Source organism: Semicossyphus pulcher, unplaced genomic scaffold (assembly GCF_022749685.1).
Source record: "Semicossyphus pulcher isolate SPU_LCO1_2020_fin unplaced genomic scaffold, fSemPul1.0.p SCAF_8, whole genome shotgun sequence".
NCBI classification, from domain to species: domain Eukaryota; kingdom Metazoa; phylum Chordata; class Actinopteri; order Labriformes; family Labridae; genus Semicossyphus; species Semicossyphus pulcher.
Window position 1 is genome coordinate 4,805,112 of NW_027211759.1, and position 17,899 is coordinate 4,823,010.

Consider the following 17,899-nt stretch of genomic DNA (forward strand, 5'->3'; position numbering starts at 1 on the left):
TTTCAGAAGGATAAAAGTGATAGAAGTAAATCTCTGATATGTCCCAGAGCGGGTAGAACGGTTGACTAAAATAGATTTCTCGTTGTTAATTCATCTTAGGTGATAATCAGGCGACGTAGCTCAGAGTCACACTAAAAAATCTGGTGTTTGTACAGTTGTGGCTCTGCAAATGGAAAATGGAAGTAGCTCAGAGTTAGCCACTATAGTTGTAGTCATAGTAGCAGGAGAGTTGTGAGTATTGCTTGTCTGGAGGTGTTGTGCTGGCTCTGGGAAGCTGTCTCAGCCGTCCTGCATGTTAACGTTGCAGCGGCAACTGTAGCAACAGTTTGCTAACCCTCAACCTAGCTAACATCAGACAAGTTACCAGCTGTGTTGCTGTTTGCTCTAGCTTTATATCATGGTATTTCTCTGTACAGGTACTAGGTTTGATGGCCACGTTCTTGCCACATCCAATGCACCTTTATTTTTACAGTGGAAAACTAATCCTGCAAGATGTGGTTTGTCATCAAAGCTGAGGTGCTCAGTGGCAGGCTGTGAGAGGTTGTGATTGCAATGTAAATATGCAGAAACGCTTGACTACAAGTCGACTAATATACAAACACATTGAGATCAGTGGCTGTACCTCTTCGTGCAGCGCTGCTCAGCCGGGCTGCTGTTCATACTGCTCTGCACCAGTGTGAGAAAGTGGGACATTTTGCTCCAGAGTAGAGGTTCAACAGGCCGACCACATTTTGGCTGGATGGAGTGGATTCTCCCCATCTCTGCCGCGATCAATCTGCAGAGAGAAAACATTTTCTCTGATGAGCCCGGCTGACGCTGTTATTGCACAAACAACCATTATCAGAGCAGAAACACAACTCCCTTTCCATTTAGCGCTCTTATCTTGCTCTGCTTTAAAAAATAGGCCTTGTTGCACTCGTGACCTTTTGACTACTTGAGTGTTTGTTCTCGAGGCATCTTAGCAGCGACATACGGTTCTCTGGGTCTCCCCTCAGAGGCTGATTGATGCGTATCGCGGCCCTGGCGGCTCAGCCCCGGCTGGCTGCGTTGTGTCCTACTGTCCTGCAGAGAGAGTTATGATGCCGGCCTGTTATCATGAGGATGATGAATGAAAGCGGGGGCACGGCTAAACAACATTGCTCAACATGAAACATGACTCAGCTGAAATAATTAAAAAAAACACCTGCATCAGCACAATTGAAATGCTCAACATAAACACACATACACACACACACACACCAGCTGTTTTCTGACAAAACAAATGTCCAAGGTTTCACATGAGTCTCAATAAACCTGATGAATTTACACAGTTTGATCTCTGAATGGACCTGCAGTAATATTATTTAGCTATTTATTTATATAGAATGATACTGAAGGCATCGTGCGGCCTGCCTTAACACAACATGCAACATCCTGCGTTAACTTATAATATTTAAATTTAAATGAGTAGCCCTGTTAATGTAATAAATTACAATGTTATGATTTATTATTATATTCAGGGTGATTACAAAACATACTGTTTTTACCTTATGATCTAATAATACTTCATCTATAAAGGTGCCTTGTTTTGGTTTCTTTCTCAAACGAAATGAATGGACAGACATGTTTTATAGAGCAAGACATTTTCAAAATAATTCAGCATAAAGTGCAAATTCTTTAAATTCTGTACAAACAGAGAACGAGCCGCTGTGCTCAACTCAAAAACTCTACAAAGGCCATCGAAGATAATACTGGAAGCATTAAAGAACCTGCAGTGAACATCCAGTGTTTAACCTTGTAAACATCTCCATGTGGTGTTCTTCATGTGCTACAAGACCGATCAGGGACAACATGAGCAGTCGTCTCCATGGCTGAGCCTGTCTGCTTTTAAACTGCAGTGTACCAAGGACAGGCTGAACAACACGTTTTCAGATCGGCAGGTTTGAGACGTCACAAACCTGAGGAGCCAATCCCGTTAATGGACGGGGTGACGCTATGCATATCATTATGTGTAACCTATGGCAACCACTTCGGCGATGCATGAGCCAGCAGTAACAGCCATTGTAATTTTTGCAAACTCATTACTGACTACTAATGTTAATACTACTAATTACTACACTTCAAGCTAGCTAAGTTTCAACAAGTTGCCACTAAACAATGACAGAGACGTGTTTTGCTTCCGGCTGTAATTTTACAAAAGGAGAAACGTAGCACAAAGCGAGAATTTTTAATGAGGGAGAAGGAGGAGATGCCTTGGGAGGATTTTTAAAGGTAATTAAACGTATTTGCAAAAAAAAACATAACAGACACAATTTATTATGTCTTAAAACTTGACTGGAGCTGCTCTTTAAGATGTCTGTCTGTTGGGCCACTACTGAGGGGAGGTGACGAGACAGGAATCTCCTCCAGAGGGAGGCCTTTTGGATTCATTACCTACAAACAGAGTTTCCTCTGGGCTTAAATGAGGAGCTTTTTATTTTCTTGTTTCATATCGCTTTTGTGGTTCTTTTTTCTTGCATTTTATACTTTTCATTTCTTATAACATTGCCCTCTTACTCTTGCTAGGATCACAGGCAGTCCATGGAGGAGACTTAAAATAAATATGAGGAGGCTTTTTTACTCGGACGTCATGCTCAGCCTTTGGAGCTCTAACGCTGTCATATATTTATGTTTTCAACGTTGTAATTTAGGAATCTGGCAAACACTTATTTTCCTGCTACCACTATTCATCAGAAACTGAAGTAACAATGGACAGTGAAAATTTGGAGGAACTTCAGGCCACATTTCAAGTTGAAACAGAACTGTGTTTAAGATTTTTCTTGGTGATGGCTCACTGATCTGCCGTATTTTATTTCTATTGTGTTTCTGCGCCATTTATGATGATTTTTTTGCACGGTCACCGGGCGTTGATTGTCTAAAAAGGTCACATACGTTTGTGAAACGCTGACGATTTCCTCGTGCTGAAACGTTTTTGTTTCATTCAGCTGATGTTAAAAAGCAAGTGCTGACGTCTTAATGCCTACATGTTTTAGGTTCTACCTTCATGAAAAATATAGATTTTGAATTAATTCCAATATTTTACTATATTATTACTTTTATGGGTCATTATGACTTTAACTAAGCACATTATTTATAATGATGCAGCTACTTTAGAACTCATCTATAAGGGGATTTTTACTTGTTTGCTTCTCTCACAAAATACATGTAGACGTTTGAAAATAACACAGCTGAACTTTATTTATTGTGATAAATTAATTTGACCAGTTTTCGGTATCGGCCTCGATACAGCCTAAAATGCGGTATCTGTGAGTATGCCAGTCAATCCAATAGCATCATTTATAAGACACCCAGCAAAACATCAACTGGTTTCAGCTATAGATCATCTGACAATAACAAGGCATAACATTGCAGTAAATTGCACTAATCTGTGTTTTAATAGGTTAAGAGAATAAGTATATTCACATGCAGGTACTAAGAATAAGTATATTCACATGCAATGGTATCAGTGGGATACTCTGTATTGGCCAATACCCTAGTCTAAGTGTCAGACTTAAAACCAAACTATTTAACCCTCATTTTGTAATGCTTACATCTTTAACGGCAACAAGAAATAGAGATCATTTCAAAGGCAAAATAAGTGTTAAGACTGAGAATCACTCATTTTTAAAAAGTAGGAATGTGAACATAAAGAAATAAACCAAACTTGTGAGAGCTGTTCTGGCAGAGACCTGTAGATGGAGGGCTGCCGGAGCAGCTCGTCGTCCAGCACCGCTCCTCTCACAAACTCGTAGCAGATGCCGTTCTGGAAGCTGCAGTAGATCTGAGGACCGCAACCGTGGGCGTGGAGCACCTGGAACATTTCCACCTCCTGGTCCCTGTTCACATAGAGCTCCGTCATCCTGCCGTACCGACGCACCAGAACACAACCCGGCTCCTGGAGAGAGCCCACGAAGCAGCCGATCAGCTGGTTGGTGATGCCCTCTGTGAAGGTCTGGAGATGAAGGACACAGAGATATAAAAGCTGACTTTTCAGGTAGAACAAAGGAGATGAATCACGTATTAGATTATCAAAAGTGGAATTAGACTAATGGGACTTAAGGAACTATTGATTTGAACTATCAAATTTAGCTTCAGAACCTTTCAAAATAAAAGCAGGAGAAAAAAGAAAAGCTGTGTTGTCATTGGATGACATTCATTTATCTTTATAAATGTGGAAGCTGCACATTCCTAAGATAACTTTAAAACCATATCTACACCTACTATAGTCTCCAGAGTCCATAAGACTTGACACTAATTTACAAAGAACTTTGTCAACTGGTGATTATGTGTTACTTCACAGATAACAGTGACAACCCAACCTTGTACAAGAGGGGAATGCCCTTTATGACATAGTTCATGGCAATCTTTACATGTTGACAACACAATTACAGCATGCGCCAAACTTTCTGTATAAGAGGCAGTAATATCTATATTCTGTCACTAATGTGCAAGTGACATATATGCATATAAATATTGGTTAGTCCACTAATCCTCTGTCTGAGTTACTGTTTATCCAGAACTGTCACTCTGGGCTTTAGAAGGTAAATAAACACAGCCAACAGATTCATTGTGTTTGGTTTCAGCACTCTGGACAACTTTTGGTACTAAATCAACTGACAGGCTGCTAATTTACCAACGCTGAGGCTCATTTACTTGAGAAAATACCTGTGTACTTTGTAACACAACACATTTAATCTTGAATTTCTACAGTATGCTAAGATCCTCACAGACGTAAAAATGGAACCAAATGTGCAACGCATGAGGGATCAACTGTGTCGGCAAAAAGTATTTAAAAGGTACCAAAACCACAGTACAGAAAGACATAATGTACTATTAAAAGTTAAAGTACACAACTCTCAGAAGCAACGTGTTTGTGAATGAACTGAAATATTTTAATTTTAAAATTTCAAAGTGGTTTAATGGGGTAAAAAAAAGTCTAAAATGCTCAGAAGTTTAAGCAAAGAGTTGTGACGCTGCTCTTCGGTGGGGAACAGAAGTTTAAACAGGTGGAAAAAAAAAAAACAACCTCTGCTGGGAAAAAAAGTCAAAAGCCTTTATTCGATTGACTGAGTAACAACCCACGCATAGCAGCACAAGCAGTCTTCTTCAGGGTGTAGCCCTTAGCTCACAGGCTATCACTTAAGTACATGCAGATATTTGTGAACACCTGAGCAGGAGGCAGTTGGGCTGACAGGTGCAAATACAAGATCATGCTCAGCAAATGGCTTTGCAACACGCACAAGAACAAAGAAGATGCAAATGAGAAAAAATGTGCACATATTGAAACATGCAACCACCAATATGACAATGAAATATTAATGCACATAAACAAAGACAAAAAACAGAAGGACAGGTAAATCTGTGCTGATCTAGATTCATTTGGATCAGTCGTTAAAATATAGTCAGTTGTTAACAGCACAAAATAAACGTACATCAGGCTGCAGAAATTAAAAAAAAAAAAAATTAACTTATTTCTTTCTTGATGAGAATAACATCTTGCTGTAGAGTTATTTTATTAAACCTGACAAACCAAGGCACATGCATTATCTTGAATATTAAAATCTTTACTTTACTGGCGGCTGAAAAACAGACAAAAAGCACAGGTATGAGTTAATGAAAGTTAAAAGATGTAAAACTGTAGAGAGCTGCAGCCTGAACTTGTTGATGTTAGAGAACAAACTCCCCCACACACACACACACACACACACACACACTCACACTCTGCTCTGTGTGTGTACACAACAATACCACAGTGACCACTGTTTGCCTGCTAAGGCCTCATCGGGCTTTTGTTGTCATTGAGTGGTTTCTCAAAGTCTCTCATTCTCTGCCACAGTCCCCAAGGTGCTCTCTGAGCCTCAGATGGTTTCTGCACACAGCAGAGCTTTTCATCAGGATGGAGAGTGAACAAACATGTGCACCTCGACATCCGATCAACTATTTATGTCAGGGATGAAGGGAAACTTTGACACTGTTTCTTTTGTCTCTTACATGCATGTTTTTACATGTTAGACAAGTTTTCTGATGTACTCACTTCTTTGATCATATAGGATTGTATATTGTGGAGTGTTTACCTAAACACCTAAACTGTTTCATGCTAGTGCTAATACGAGCAATTAATGTAAACACAGGAAAAACCTTAACCAGCCTGTAAGGTTTTTATGCAATGGAAATGTTGTTCACTACTCCAGTATGACTATAATTTGGCTACTGGCAATATTTCTAGTAGAATGCTTTAGCTATTAGCCGGAGAGCTGACAGTATGTTAGCATTGGCTCATTTACTGTCGGCTGCAGACTTAAGTAGAGAGTTTATTAGCGAATTGGATGTAAGATGATCATTTATTTGATCTAAAATATCAGTAAGTTCTGCTGCTTCATAGGTGTCTAATTGTCATGAAATAAGTATCACCCTGCCGCCAATCAGAATTAAGTATTTACTTGGCCTTTAGTCTAGGTTTATTTGTCAAAAACAGATGACAAAGTGCTTCATAAGATGGCTTAAAAGAAATAATAGTCAAAATTATATACACTTGAAAAACAAGACAGAACAGGAAGTAATTTCAAAGCACAACTTTCACATAAAACATAGTTTAAAAAACACAGTCGGCAGTGAGGTAGCAGAAGACGCTGTCTGTCCTTCCTCTTGTACAGTCTCTATATATGTCCTCTATATCCCAAACAGATGAACACAATACATCATTAAAGGACAGTTGGGATCTAAGGGCTGAAAGGAAACATCTACTCCTTTGTGTACATAACAGGACCTGGTTTAGATTGAGAGGTCACCCACCCAATGTTCTGTCACCTGACAAACATAAACCCTATTTCTCTGAAAGATTGGACCTTGTGTTTGCACATGGGACCAGAAAGGGATTATCCTGTTCTGAACAGAAGCTCTGACAACACTGCCCATCTGTTCCCAGGGTTAAAAGAATAATAACGTCTACTATTGTGTCCAGTTACCTTGGCTTTTCTGGTGGTCTTAAAGAGTGAAATATCTTCTGTTCATATGGCACTGTATGGAAACTGTGTTTCATTTTATCAACATGTGCACGTTCAATTTATCTATTCCACAGGGTTCTTTTATTTTGAAAAAGGAAAGGTATGTGTGTCAGTGTCAGTACTATTCAACAAGCAAATGCAAATTTTCATGCAGTTTTTTTATGTTTTTACTTCAGAAGGTCACTTTACATTTCAAAAGGATATAGCGTGTAATCTTCTATATTTTTGTTATATTTCTTTTATCAATACACCAAGACAAAAACAAATCTGCAATATAGTCTCTCTCTCACTACTCTGACTTCCCTAGCAGGTCTCATCTACAGACCCATTTGTATCTACATAACACATGAGAAAAATCCATTTAATGTTCTCAGAAAGCTAAATAATGCACTTAAACAGCTGGGCTCTGACATTATTAACGAATTAAAGTATTACATTTAAAGTTTGCCCTCTGCTTCTTCAGTGACATTGTCAACGAAAGCTCGGCAGATGTAATAATCTATAAAGGTCTATAGTGATGTAGTGCATAAAATTGACCCTTAAATTCAAACATATTGTAACCTAAATGTTGTCGAGTAAAAATGTTTAAACACCGGATCCAGATGTCAAGCGTTCCCATTTCAAATCCAATAAGGTTTTTTCTGATTGAAGACCAGCACTCCGACACATGAACCCTAAACTCTGACATTCCTTTACAAAGAAGCAAGCACAGCAAAGAACGATTATTTCACTTTTGCATAATCAAATATTTTGCATTTTATTGAAGTCACATGCCACATCACACAACAGCTAATGGCATTCAACCAATTCTAGCTAACATTACTGTTAGCTTCAGAATTCACACCTTTGCTATCACATCCTGTAACACCATCAAACAGTAATGGTATTATTCAGTTCATTCCTAGCTAACGGTATGTTGGAAACAGTTGAATGTTCACTAAACTGTTGAAGCTAATGACTTAAAATAGGTTGAGTGGGCGTGAAATATGGCCTGATGTCCCTTAAGATTTTCCTCTTTATTTATTGACTTTTAAGTTGCTAATACATCTCAAAGCAGTGCTAGATAAAGAATTGTCAAATTTTATTTGGTTACACAACTTGCAAACTGTTACAAAGCAGAACAATGTAATCAGAGCACCTGAGCGTGACACCTTAGGAATTGTTCAGGCGAAAACGTATTTGCTATAGCCTACTGTCAGACAACAGCTAATGCTAGCATTCAACCAATTCCAGCTAACATTACTGTTAGCCTTGGAATACACACATTTGCTATCGCATCTTCTAACACCATCAAACAGTATTCTTCAGTTCATTCCTATCTAACGGTATGTTGGAGAAAGTTTAATGTTAACTAGTTAATGCTAGCATTCAACCACTTCCAGCTTACAGTACTGTTAGCTTGGGATTTACGCTTTTGCTATCATATCTTACCTCGAATTTCCCCCCAGGGATTAATAAAGTGTTTCTGTTTCTGATCTTGTAACACTATTAAATGGTAATGTAAGCATTGAGTTACTTCCTAGCTTACAGTTATGTTAGCAAGGAAGTGTTTGACGTTAGAGTAAACTGTTGTTGTGAATATTTTTACCTTGACCACTATTTGTTGCCTTTAATAGCTGCTGATGAATCTTAAAGCTTTGAAATGATAACTTGTTGGATTCTCTACTTTTATATGACCTTTAACCTGAAACAGAGCAGTACAACGTTAAAAGAACATCTGAGGATTTCAGCCATCATGCAACATCATAGGACAATGTCCGTTGTGTGAATATGTTAAGCTTCATACTGTAATGCAGTTCTCTTTCATGTAGATACATATTCTGTTTTGAATCACAGATTGCCCCAGAAAAACAAACATTCACTTACCTTCATCTGAATTTCCTCTGCCTTCCAGTGAGGACGTAGCCTGCTGAGGAGGTCAAGAATTCCTCTGCGAGGTTCCTGCTCATCAATGTGGATGTCCACATGGAGAAGTCGCTCCCCGTGACCAGCAGACCTTCTGTCCATTTCCAACAATGCAGCTCTAAAGTCTTAAAGATTTTTACCTTTGCGCTGAAGTCCAGAATTTGTTCAGGAGCTTTCCAACCAAAACCTGCTCTGTTCTAGAATTATGTCCAGATCATTAAAACATGAAACATGAAACATTTGTCAAGATTCTGGATGGCCCAATGTGAGTTTAATCTCCAAATGAGGTAGACAGACGGGCGCTAATGATCCACAAAAAAGCTCTAAGATCATAATTCAAGAGCCATCAGTGGTTTTTGAGTCCACTCTAAACTGTCCACTCGTGTGTCCAGTGACTCAGCAGCCAGGCCTGCTTATCAGGGGCCAATGTTCCTATGGGCATCTTCATTGACACGCTGCAGAGATTAAACATTAACCACTGGTGGTCAGAGCTCTGCTACAGGCACGTGCTAAACAGATCTCAATGAGATAAATAACACTGATGTTGATTCTCTGTAATAACTTTGCTTCAGTTAAGCAGACTTAACTTAACCATTATGCCAGTAACTATAACTTCAACAATGTTAGTATGTTACAATTTAATTTAGCAGACGCTTAAGTGACGTACATCTGAGAGTTAATACAACACAAGCGATCAAGACAGGAGGGAACAAAGTCAATAAGTGCCAGCACACAGCAAACAGGCAGTGTACAGGGCGTTGTTTTGTTATAATAATCATCATCATCAGCAACATCAACAAGATCAGTATAGTCATGTACAGTCTGTTTAGCTCAATGGGTAGAAAAGGTGCCCCATATACAGATGCTACAGTCATGACACAGGGGCCACAGATTCGACTCCGGTCTTCAGCCCTTTGCTGCATGTTAACCACCACCACTTTATCCCAACATTTCCTGTCTCTCTTCAGCTGTTCTATCAATAAAGGCAAAAAATGGCCCGAAAAATCTTCTACTACAAGACCAAAAAAACAAACCTACAACCCCCGGATGTTGTAACCCATTCAGACAGATGTCTACTTTGTCTGCCACAAAGATGAGACACTTGACTCCAGATTGAGCTCAGCAGATTTTCTCTCCTCAAACTGACTCTTGGCATTCAGCTTAGCTCTCTAATACATAATGCCCCACCACGCAGTTCTAACATTAAAACTGGGCACGCTGCAAACATCCCTGCAGAAAGTCCCACAGAGTTTAAAGAGAATTTAGGTTACAGTTTACTTTATTGAACTCCATTCGAGCTTTAAAGCAAGCATACGAGAAAAAATGGGGCTATTAAGATGAGCTTTGGTTCTGTAAATATTTTCAGATGCTTTACATTTGGCCTGCGTGCAGCAGCAGAGACTTTACACGGGTGGAGTCTATTGTCTGACCCGAGTCGTCGTGAAATCCAAAGGACCCATTTAAATATGATACAATTAGCTCATTCAAACATGACCTCTTATGCTAGCTCAATGCCACGGAACATTTCAACATGATCACTGTGTAAACACAAAATGAGTTTCATAAACATTGGAGCAGCATGTTTTCAGCCTGTTAAATTATTTAGAAGTAGGGCCAATGTTTACCATTTTGCATCATTACAGTAATTGCCTAGAAGTCACGAACGCGGTGATCATCTTGAACCGAATACTTTGCAAGCTTTTAGACGCAAATGAAATTCACTTGCCATCAAAGAGCGTCTCATCATCAAAGACGTTGAGCATTGAAAGAGAGATGAGTGTCGAGATTAAAAATGTAGGGGTCAGGCTGGAGAATGGAGTAGTGGAGTCAGTGTTTGTGTTGCTGCATGTACCTCAAAAGCACGGCTGAACAAGAGCGCTGCTTGAAAAGAGGTGACACAGACAATAACCCATGCATGCATTAATATACTGTTCTGACACTTTTCAGACGGCTTCACTCACTGTACGTCTGGCTTCCTTTCTCTCTTCTTCCTCATGATTGTTGATGTGGAGAATGCAGACATTAACATTTGGGCCTTTGAGCCTTGAAAATTAATCATTTATAAAAGGATCAACAAAGTACCGGTTGTGTTGAAGACGGCATGAAAGAGTAACAAAACTGAGTTAATGTTGCTGGAGTTTCTCTTGACTTCTTGACACTGCTTAGACGATGGGTCTTTTTCACTGAAGTCGAGCGATAGAAACACGAGCTACAGCTATTCAACGAAATGTGGAAATAAGAAGAGAGGAAGGAGAAAAGCCGAGCAGAGCAACGGAAGATTTAATTATTTGATGATGATATTTTAGGGCTGGTGGACGATTATATGTCCTCACAATTACTTCTATTAATACTTTACATTTATATTTTATGGGCGAGGTCAGAATATCACGGAGCAGATATAGTACAGGTCATCTGACAAAATAGAGGATGGACAACATTTAACACAAAATATATTAACTGACATTGAAAGACGTACCCTGATAAAATACGTTTTCTTTCTGTTGTAAGGTTGGTTTAATGCAACAAAACTGATCCCATGTCTCTGTTGCAGCTTGCCGTTACACCCATTTTTCTTTCTCATGGAAGCCCTAAGCGGGCATGCATACATACATTGTATGTACTCCATTTGTCCATGTTAAGAAGAAATTCCTGGTTGTTTCTTCGAAATATCTCGACTTATTTATCTCTCGAGATAACAACGCTGCACCACTGAAACGTCAGATGATCATAACGTGTATCCCCAGGGCTGCAAAAGCACAAAACAAATGGAAACAGGCTTAACTTATCTCATTAGTGTGGGCCAATGAATTAAGTAAATTCATTGTATGGTTGCATGTCCACTCAGGGCTTCCGTACCTTCTTGTTGAAAGGATCAGCAGGTTGTACTTAAGACATGGGACAGCCCAGTTCAGATCAATGATTCGCAATGCAACAAAACAGTTTTAGAATGTTGCAGAGAAGATTGCAGCGGTGTGAACTGGTTAGTTGCAGAGCGTCTGAAGCCGTTGTGTGGAGTTGCAAAAGATTCGACTTGCCAAATCTTCAAATGCAGTTTTAGAACTGAAAGATGTACCTATTTCACTTCAGCCAATCAGGAAACAGCATAAATTGGCGTTGGCACCCTGCCTCTGGTGCTGCAGTAGCCAAAGACGGCTCCAGATCCTCTCTTTCCAATCTCTCCATCTTCGCCGTTAATTAATCAATGTTACAGCTAACATTGTGAGCATGTGACTGTCACTGTCGTCCACTTCTTTTTATAACGATGATAGAAATCCAGCTAGATAATTCATGTAATCTAGGCCTAATACTAAAGTTATAGTATTATGCAGAAGTAGTGGGGTATGTCAGTGCATCGTTGCTATGGAGATGGTCAGCTGCGTCTGTGTGCGCTGCGTTGCTTTGATGTGAACGGCCCAGTTTTAGGACGTTAACGTTCAGATGTCGAGGGATTTTTTTGGCAGTTGCATCCAGTCTCGTTGTGAGTCATTGATCTGAAGTGGCCTTAACACATTTTCATTCCAAAGAATAAGGCTGGTGATATTCTGTATTATTACTACTGATAACAATAGCCATAAAAACACATGATGTAAATTACCTCTGGTCTAAAAACTACTTCTTTGCTAGCTGAGAATAGATTTAGCTTATTAGCTTACAAGCATGCTAACGTTTACCCACATACCATGTAAGTCTTGGTTTCTGTAGTTTCAGTCCCAGAATTGTCTTGTCAAGCTGAGAGTCCCGACTGAATCCTGGCAAATACAGTGAGCTCTCAGAGATACCTGACATCGTTTTAAAGGTAAATAGTCTGCTGGTAGCACCTGACAATAAGAGCTGTGTAGTGGAAACATGTTAATGGCAAGTCAATGAGGATCCTTACTCCATAGTGGACACATGAATCAGTATGCAAGAACAGAAACAAAGTGAAAAGACCACTGAAGTTCACGTAGGGTAGCAGTCAGGGCCAATGGATAGGGCAAACAAACAGGGGACATCCTAGTCGCACATTATGACAGCTATTTCTGAATAAACCCCAGTATGCGAACACTTAGCAGTCGTGCTGAAGACAAAGTGTACTAAAGAGTTTCATGAAGCTGCTTCGCAAAATACCTGCAACAAAAATACTGCATTCATCGCGTCCTTGGCGGCTAAACAAAATAGTCCACCATCATGACTAGGGCTCACGTGTACATGTGCACATGCATTAACGACCTACAGACACTACTGTATCATCCTTAGTGCTCTGCAAGATCCTCACAAAGGTGAATGGCATCTTTAATGGAACTAATTCTGTTTACATTTCACATTGAAGTGTTTGGAATGTAAAGAGAATCTCAGTGATGCTTGGAGATGCAACTTAAAAGCTGTATACAGAATGAAAGGCTTTCCTTTTTTATAAAGTTAGCAACAGAAGTCCTCCTAATGTTACAAACTGTTGTGTAAGATTGTAAGATGAAAAGAGGCACCGATACCAACATAAGAATTAAAATAAAAGATTGTGACAGAGAAATAGAAAATAAAAATGTGCATGTTTACAATACACTTGTTCCATTACAAAGCCTCTGCCTCTCCGGTGTGCAGTGGATGTGTCGGATACGTAAGGGATAATGTATAGTGATCAGGTTGTTATCACGGAATGGAACCTTGACCGGGTGAGCAGGTCTCACCCTGAAGCTAGTCGATTACACTGACAATGAGAGCTGCGTCCATAGCAATTGTAACTGTAGCCTTCTTAAAATGAGCCAACCTATCCTTTATTAATCACATAAAAATGAGCTAAGCTAGCTGTTTTTACCTACATTAAATGGAAACATTTCCACTGATGGTGAAGTAAGACGGGGTGAACGGGACCGCAGGAAATCAGCGCAGCACCTGATTGAGGTTTTCTGTCTCGTCACTGTCAGTCTGTTGACGTTTTCTTTTCTATTCACCATCTTTAAACACCGCCGTATCGCGTACTGTGTTCTGTTCAATGTTTACTTCACAAGCCGTCTTCAGTTCTGTAGCTCTCTCTGTCGTAGCCTTCAGTTTTTGCTTCTTTTAACCTTTATCACTTTCTCTCTGCTGTTTTCGCCTCTTTTCTTTTTTCCCTCTGTAAACAGATCGACGTAAAATTTACCTGACTTCTTTCGGCATATCGATATGATTACAGTATGCCCTCCGGATTGTGTGATTAGAGCCGCATCCCTAGCAACGGTCTGTTCTTCATAGCAACGGTCTTCTATCAAGAAATAACAGACCTTAGAATGCCGTAATTAACCAATTCGAATCACGTATTTAACACAGCCTTGTCATATCCATAATGGGAGGCAGAGCTTTACAGTGTATGGAGGCCGACCTTGATCTTTCAATACCAAGTATTAAAAGAGTGCGCTTGTTAGTTGAGGAATTTGAGTCAAATCTACATCGTGTTTTGTTGTGAATTGTTGCAACGCATTCTTTAGAAAATGGTGTCTAAGTTCCTGTTGTTCTACCGATTTGATCTGTCTTTTACATTTTAATTAGTTCTGAAGTCAGCACAATACTTTTGGTTAAGATAGGGATTTTTTAAAATACCATTTATCAACAGAAGCTTAGCCATCTTTAGTTGAAAAAGAACAGATTTTAGGTAATCCATTAAGTGTTCCTTCAAACAGAAATGAACCATATTGATGTTATTTTCAATATAGCAGTAGCAATTTTTTTATAAAGCATTTCATTACAGGTCAGCTCAGTGTGCTTTACAATATGTGGATGAAAGGTGTTTAGTTATTGTACATTCGGACAACTGGGTTTTATATCTGCACTCAGTGTTTCCTAAATGGCCAAAAAACAGAGAATCCTCTCCCACTTAGAAACATTTTGATAAATGTGTACATCAAACTACTTCATCAACTAACTTAACAATTTTGAATAAATTTGTCCTTCGCAGCGAAAGCGTTTATGCAGCACTAAAAAGCGTGGCTCCTTTCTTCCCCGGGCTTCTCGCTGTCTTTCACAAGTTTTTGAAAAGAGAAAATTCCCTTTTCTCACGAGGCAAACAGTTGTTGGTGTCCTTTATCAAACAGCTCTTTGAAGAGAAAGAGAGAGAGAGCTATGCAGACATTTAACCTTTTTATATAGTCTTACAATTGGGGCTGTCAAGGCCTTTCATTTGTGAAGTTCCTGTGGAAAAATCAGGGAGCTCGGACTCATTACATCCACCGGTACAGTATATTTATATTTCAGCTCCAATCAAAGCTAGCCAATATGCCATCCCTATGTATTTTCTCCTCTGAGCCCTGCCTCCCCACTATAATTTCCACCGACATTTTGTGTGCAAATGCAGTAATAGACACATTTATCACATCAAAAGGGATTCAATTTTCTTTTCAATCATCCACCGGTATGAATAGCGGCACATCCTCTGCGGCCAACAATGAGGGGCCATTACCGTGAGCCAGAGGATGGTTCGCCTTCTCTTTGCATTCAAGGGGAAAGTGTGTCAAACTGTTTGCCAACGTTTGTTCTAGGCAAATGGAGACTGCTTTCAGACAGGTTAGTATCCAATTTTATTGTCAGACAAATGTCATTTTTGTTTGGGGTGGTGGTAATCATCGGGCTCAGACTCCGGTGTTCCTCCGTCGTAAAGCCAGCAGTTAGTCCATTTAATACTCTAACTCTCATGTCACTCGCAGATTGCCAAGTCGAGACATGACACCCGCCGTCTCTTCATTATGTGAAGAGGGTGACATGCAGGACTCAGGCCTCAGCCCGGGGGAGGGGGGCTAATTGCCAAAGACACTGTTGATTTACATGAAGGAGAAAAAAATACTTTGCAACTGCAATTAATTGTTCCCGAGCAATGACGGATCAGATGCTGTGACGTGTGGAGGAGTCACTGCATTCAAGTGTTGTTTACCGCTGCGCTTTAGACGGTCTCCGAGATGTGCTGCAGGTTTGTGAAGTCAAAATAACCTCAGAATCAAACATATCAAAATAACAATTCTCCACTTCACTGTTTTGTTTAAATTCTGATAAATAAGTTCTGATGTTTTTTTGTGGACAATATCTGATTGTAAATAAACATAAAACAACATTTACCAGACTGTAGAATAATCACATCCTGGGCGTATTTCCTTTGTAGTCCCTGCTTTAAGAAGTCACATTTCCTTTACCAAGATGATAATGTCAAACCTTGAGCACCTTTCAGTGTGAGGTATTCATCTTGAAAAGTGTTCAAAATTTAACATTAAATTACGTGAGGGAATATCTGAATAAGGAGAGACAATTTACAGGATGTAATTGTACGGCAGGATAAAGATTTCTTTTCATCAGGTTAATAGGGTTTGAAATATTGCAATCACGTTGTACTTATGTTTTTGCTCTAATTGAAGTGTTTTGTAATTTGTTTAACACTGCATATTTTTGTTCTGGTATTTTTTTTAATGTAGGTAAGGAAAATACTTTTTTTCTTCGTAAGACTAATTCAATCTTTTTTAAAGTAATCTACAAAGAGTAACCTCTCACAAGAGACATGACAGTAGTCCATTTATAGGCCTTTTTGACCCGAACCTCTGAGCACAAGAAGCTGTTTTTGATCAGTCTCTGCTCAACCTTAAAGGGGCCATATCTTTTTAATGGATATTCTCATATTTTCATGAGTTTCACATTTTTGGGTGTTTATTGTTCACAGTGAAAAAGTGAAAACTGCATAATTCTGTGTTTTTCCAGAATGACATTTTTAAAAAAAGGTCGCCTCTGAAATGGGCCGTTCAGAACAGCTGCAGGTTTCTGTGTAGAACAAACTTTACTAATGTGATTCAATCACACATTAGGATAATAGAAAATTGATTGCATAGCTAAAATATGTCCCCTTTAAAACCCGTCTGTTCTCATCTGATGACAAATTAATCTCTGCAGGCGATGGACAATATTTCAAGGCTTAACGCGAAGCCAGTTTGATATCTGGATACTGGATCTGAGGTGCACTGCATTGTTTAGAGTCAGACTAGCAACTCTCAGACAACGTCTACGACAGGACTGCACTCATATGCAGATGTCTGCTGATAGGGATGATTATAAAGCCCTGTTGTTGTCAGATAGCTGATGGATTCAGGGATTACAAAGTGACGGTGCATTTCTCCTCTTGTGCTCGCTTTCCCTGCATGCAACCAAAGAAACCTCAGTCCTGATTGGTCAGTACTACTGTGACTATAAATGGAAACAAACCAGAACATTTTCTTCTCCCTTGTCCACAGATTCTGCAGTCTTATGAAAATATGTTTTTAGATTAATATTATTAACATCGTTAGATGCTGAAATGTGTCTATTATCCTCACTGAACATAAAAATTAAGTGACGTATCTTTTTGCAAACTGTCACTCTGCACAAACTTCCATAAACTGTAGAAACAAGTAAGTGAATACTTCTTCATGTCGTTGATTCTCAAGGATTCAGACCCCCAAATGCTTCCAAAGCATTAGACTTAATTGCATCAAACCTTTGCCAGTGTCTGCACCAACGCGCTCCTCTTGCAGAAAATGTCTCTGCTGTGTTCTCTGTCATCTCCTGCCACAGCTTACACGCGGCCCCTCGCTTCCAAACCACCCGAGCCACATGTGATGAGGTCATCCGCGAAGGCGGCACCGGACGGACCCTGAAAGCCCGGCTTAATCTGATCCCATTGGCAGGGACGGCTCACCACTCTCTCTTTTAGGGCGTTCGCCATCCAACAATGCTGTCTTGTCTCAGCCAGCGCGGATTCATCGTGAAGCTAAATCATCCTCAGTTTATACGTTTGAAGTCTACAGAGGTCGTGTGCGTGAGATGCTGTTTGCAGTGAGCAGCGTGGTGGCTGGGAGAGCGTTCACAGAGCGTGGCAGTAACGCTGAGACAATTAAAAAATGAAGAATGAGCCACCAAACCGCGTCAGCACACGAGGCAGAGGTAGCCCATTTACTTTTATGTTAGGCACACTGTGTTTTAGTTGTGGTCTGGCTATTGGGAGTGGAGGA

The 17,899-nt window shown here is 39.8% G+C and overlaps 1 protein-coding gene across 1 annotated transcript in view; it reads right to left on the minus strand.

Annotated features, from left to right (window-relative positions):
- The window catches only part of LOC138613302 (ethanolamine kinase 1), a 30,586-nt gene extending 21,557 nt beyond the window's left edge, over nucleotides 1-9,029 (minus strand). Inside the window, exons 1-3 of the mRNA XM_069686943.1 lie at nucleotides 8,889-9,029; nucleotides 3,708-3,970; nucleotides 623-775 (exon numbers count right to left, since the gene is read on the minus strand). Coding sequence (XP_069543044.1) covers nucleotides 623-775; nucleotides 3,708-3,970; nucleotides 8,889-9,029 — 557 coding nt within the window. The remainder of the gene's footprint in view (nucleotides 1-622; nucleotides 776-3,707; nucleotides 3,971-8,888) is intronic.
- Between the last annotated feature and the right edge of the window lie 8,870 nt (nucleotides 9,030-17,899).